The sequence below is a fragment of the Parus major genome, chromosome 21, assembly GCF_001522545.3.
Source record: "Parus major isolate Abel chromosome 21, Parus_major1.1, whole genome shotgun sequence".
Lineage (NCBI taxonomy): Eukaryota > Metazoa > Chordata > Aves > Passeriformes > Paridae > Parus > Parus major.
In genome coordinates this window covers 829,097-831,641 of record NC_031789.1, presented here as the reverse complement: position 1 = coordinate 831,641, position 2,545 = coordinate 829,097, and the positions used below count along the sequence as shown (strand labels likewise).

Genomic DNA, 2,545 nt, shown 5'->3' with positions numbered 1-2,545 from the left:
GGTTAATTGGTCACTGGTCAGCAGCAGGGTAATCCCATTCCCCGATTCCCACGGATCACTAATTAACTCCCCTAATTAAGCACTAATTGCTGACCGGGCAGCAGCAGGGTGATCCCACTCCCTGATTCCCATAGATCACCAATTAATGACCCTAATTAAGCGCTAATTGCTGACCGGGCAGCAGCAGGGTAGTCCTGGTGGCCACGTTGATCTCCTGCAGGTGCTCGCGGGTCTCGGTGTGGAAGAGGCGGATGGAGGAGCCCTCGGCGAAGGCCATCCAGACCCCGCTGCCCGCCCGCACCATCCGCGTCACCGCCGCCTCCGGGTGCGCCTCGAAACGGTGCTGACGGAATTCCCGACGTTCCCGGGATTGCCCTCCACCCCACACCTCCGGGATTCCCGCCATTCCCGCCGGGAATTCGGCTCCCGGCCCTCCCCACCGCGGTCAGGCCTCACCTCGAGGCTCGCTGAGGGTGTTTGGGGATCCCCACGATTTTGGGATTCCCGGAATTCCTGATCTCAGGAGCCGCTCTGGGAGCGTGGGGCTCCGATGGGAATTCAGCTCCCAGCACTGCCCGCCAGAATCCAGACCCACTCCAAGCCTTTTCCAGGGCTTTTTCCCATTCCCATTCCCATTCCCATTCCCATTCCCATTTCCATTCCCATTGCTGTTCCCAATCCCATTCCCATAGCTGTTCTCATTCCCATGCCCATTCCTGATCCCATTCCCATTCCTGTAGCCATTCCCATTCCCATTCCCATCCCCATAGCCGTTCCCATTCCCGTGGCCGTTCCCATTCCCGTAACCATTCCCATTCCCATCCCCATTCCCATTCCCATCCCCATTCCCATTCCCATGGCCGTTCCCATTCCCGATCCCGTTATTCCCGCAGTTCCGTACCTGGCTCTGCAGCTCCGGCGTTCCCAGGACGCTGACGAGGTTCTGGGAGCTGGCCCAGAGCGACTCCTCCAGCGCCAGCAGCGCCCGCACGGGGCCCGAGCCCAGCCGGAGCAGCCGGAGCGCGGCCGCATCCCACAGACCCGCTGGAACGGGAACGCGGAATGGGAATGTGGAGCAGGAATGTGGAGCGGGAATGTGGAGTGGGAATGTGGAGTGGGAATGTGGAGCGGGAATGTGGAGTGTGAATGTGGAACGGGAATGTGGAACGGGAACATGGAACAGGAACACATGAAATGGGAACACATGGAATGGGAACACATGGAATGGGAACACAGGAATGGGAACACATGGAATGGGAACACATGGAATGGGAACACAGGAATGGGAACACATGGAATGGGAACACATGGAATGGGAATACAGGACAGGAACCATGGAATGGGAATATGGAATGGGAATATGGAATGGGAGCCATGGGATGGGAACACATGGAATGGGATAATGGAATCAGGATAACAGAGAATGGGATAACGGAATTCGATAACAGAATGGGATAATGGAATGGGACAACGGAACGGGATAACAGGAATGGTATAACGGAATGGGATAACGGAATGGGATAACAGGGAAGGGGGAATGGGATAACAGCAGGGAAAACGCGGAACCCAGGACACCCAGGAAGCTCCAGGTGAAGCCGAGTCCCCCCAGGGGTCACCAGGAGGGTCATTCCCACTTCCCAACATTCCCAGAATTCCCTTTCGGAAGGAGCGGCCCCTCCACCCTGAGGGCTCTTTGGAAAATTCCCTTTTTTTGTAACGGATTTGGGCCATTCCAGGCCCAATCCCGAGGATCCAGGAGCAGCTGGGTAGGGATGAATCCAACGCCAGAGGCTCCAATCCATCGGCACTTCCCATCTTTTTATTCCCAATCCGTGTTTTTTTTACCCAAACCCTCGGATCCCAGGGATGAAGGAGCCTTTGGATGCTCCAAGCCCTGCTCCCAGCAAATCCCAATTTCCACGGAAAAGAGGCGATTCCAGGGAAGCTTTTCCCTCACAGAAAATCGGGAAGAGGTTCAGAACTCCCCCCTGTGGCTGCTCTTTAATCAATTTACAATTAATTAAATCCCATTTATTGGCTCCCAGCGCTGGATCATTTGGGAAGGGGGACGGGCACAATCCCAAAATTCCGAGTTTAAGGGAATTCTGTGGCTCAGGATTGAGCTGCTTCCTGCAGCTTTCCCGGAGAAAACCCGGAATTCTGCCCCAAAACCACCCCAATTCCACCGGATTCCCGGCTCTTTCCAACCCCCTAGTGATGAAAACGAGGAATTTCCCAGTCCAGGAATTCCTGGAAAAGAGGGATGGGACCTCAGCCTGAACCAAATCCCGGGAAAACAACCCCAAAATCCAGGGAATAAAAGGAATATTCCACCTGGGCGGGGTTGGAGGGAACCAACGCCATTTCCAGCCCCAAAAATGAGAATTTTGGGAAGGCAATTCCCATTCCTTGCGCATCCCACATGGATCTTGCAGGACCATTTTGCCAAGGTTTTCCCCCAAAACGAGGTTTTTTGGATCCAGCACGGGAAAACTGGGATTTTCCTGCTCTGGGAATGCCAGGGAAAAAGTTGGGAAAACAAAGG

At 54.9% G+C, this 2,545-nt stretch overlaps 1 protein-coding gene across 1 annotated transcript in view; it reads right to left on the bottom strand.

The window, feature by feature from the left end:
- The window catches only part of ARHGEF10L (Rho guanine nucleotide exchange factor 10 like), a 25,059-nt gene that overhangs the window by 3,021 nt on the left and 19,493 nt on the right, over positions 1 to 2,545 (bottom strand). Inside the window, 2 exon segments of the mRNA XM_033519355.1 lie at positions 106 to 343; positions 902 to 1,044. Coding sequence (XP_033375246.1) covers positions 106 to 343; positions 902 to 1,044 — 381 coding nt within the window.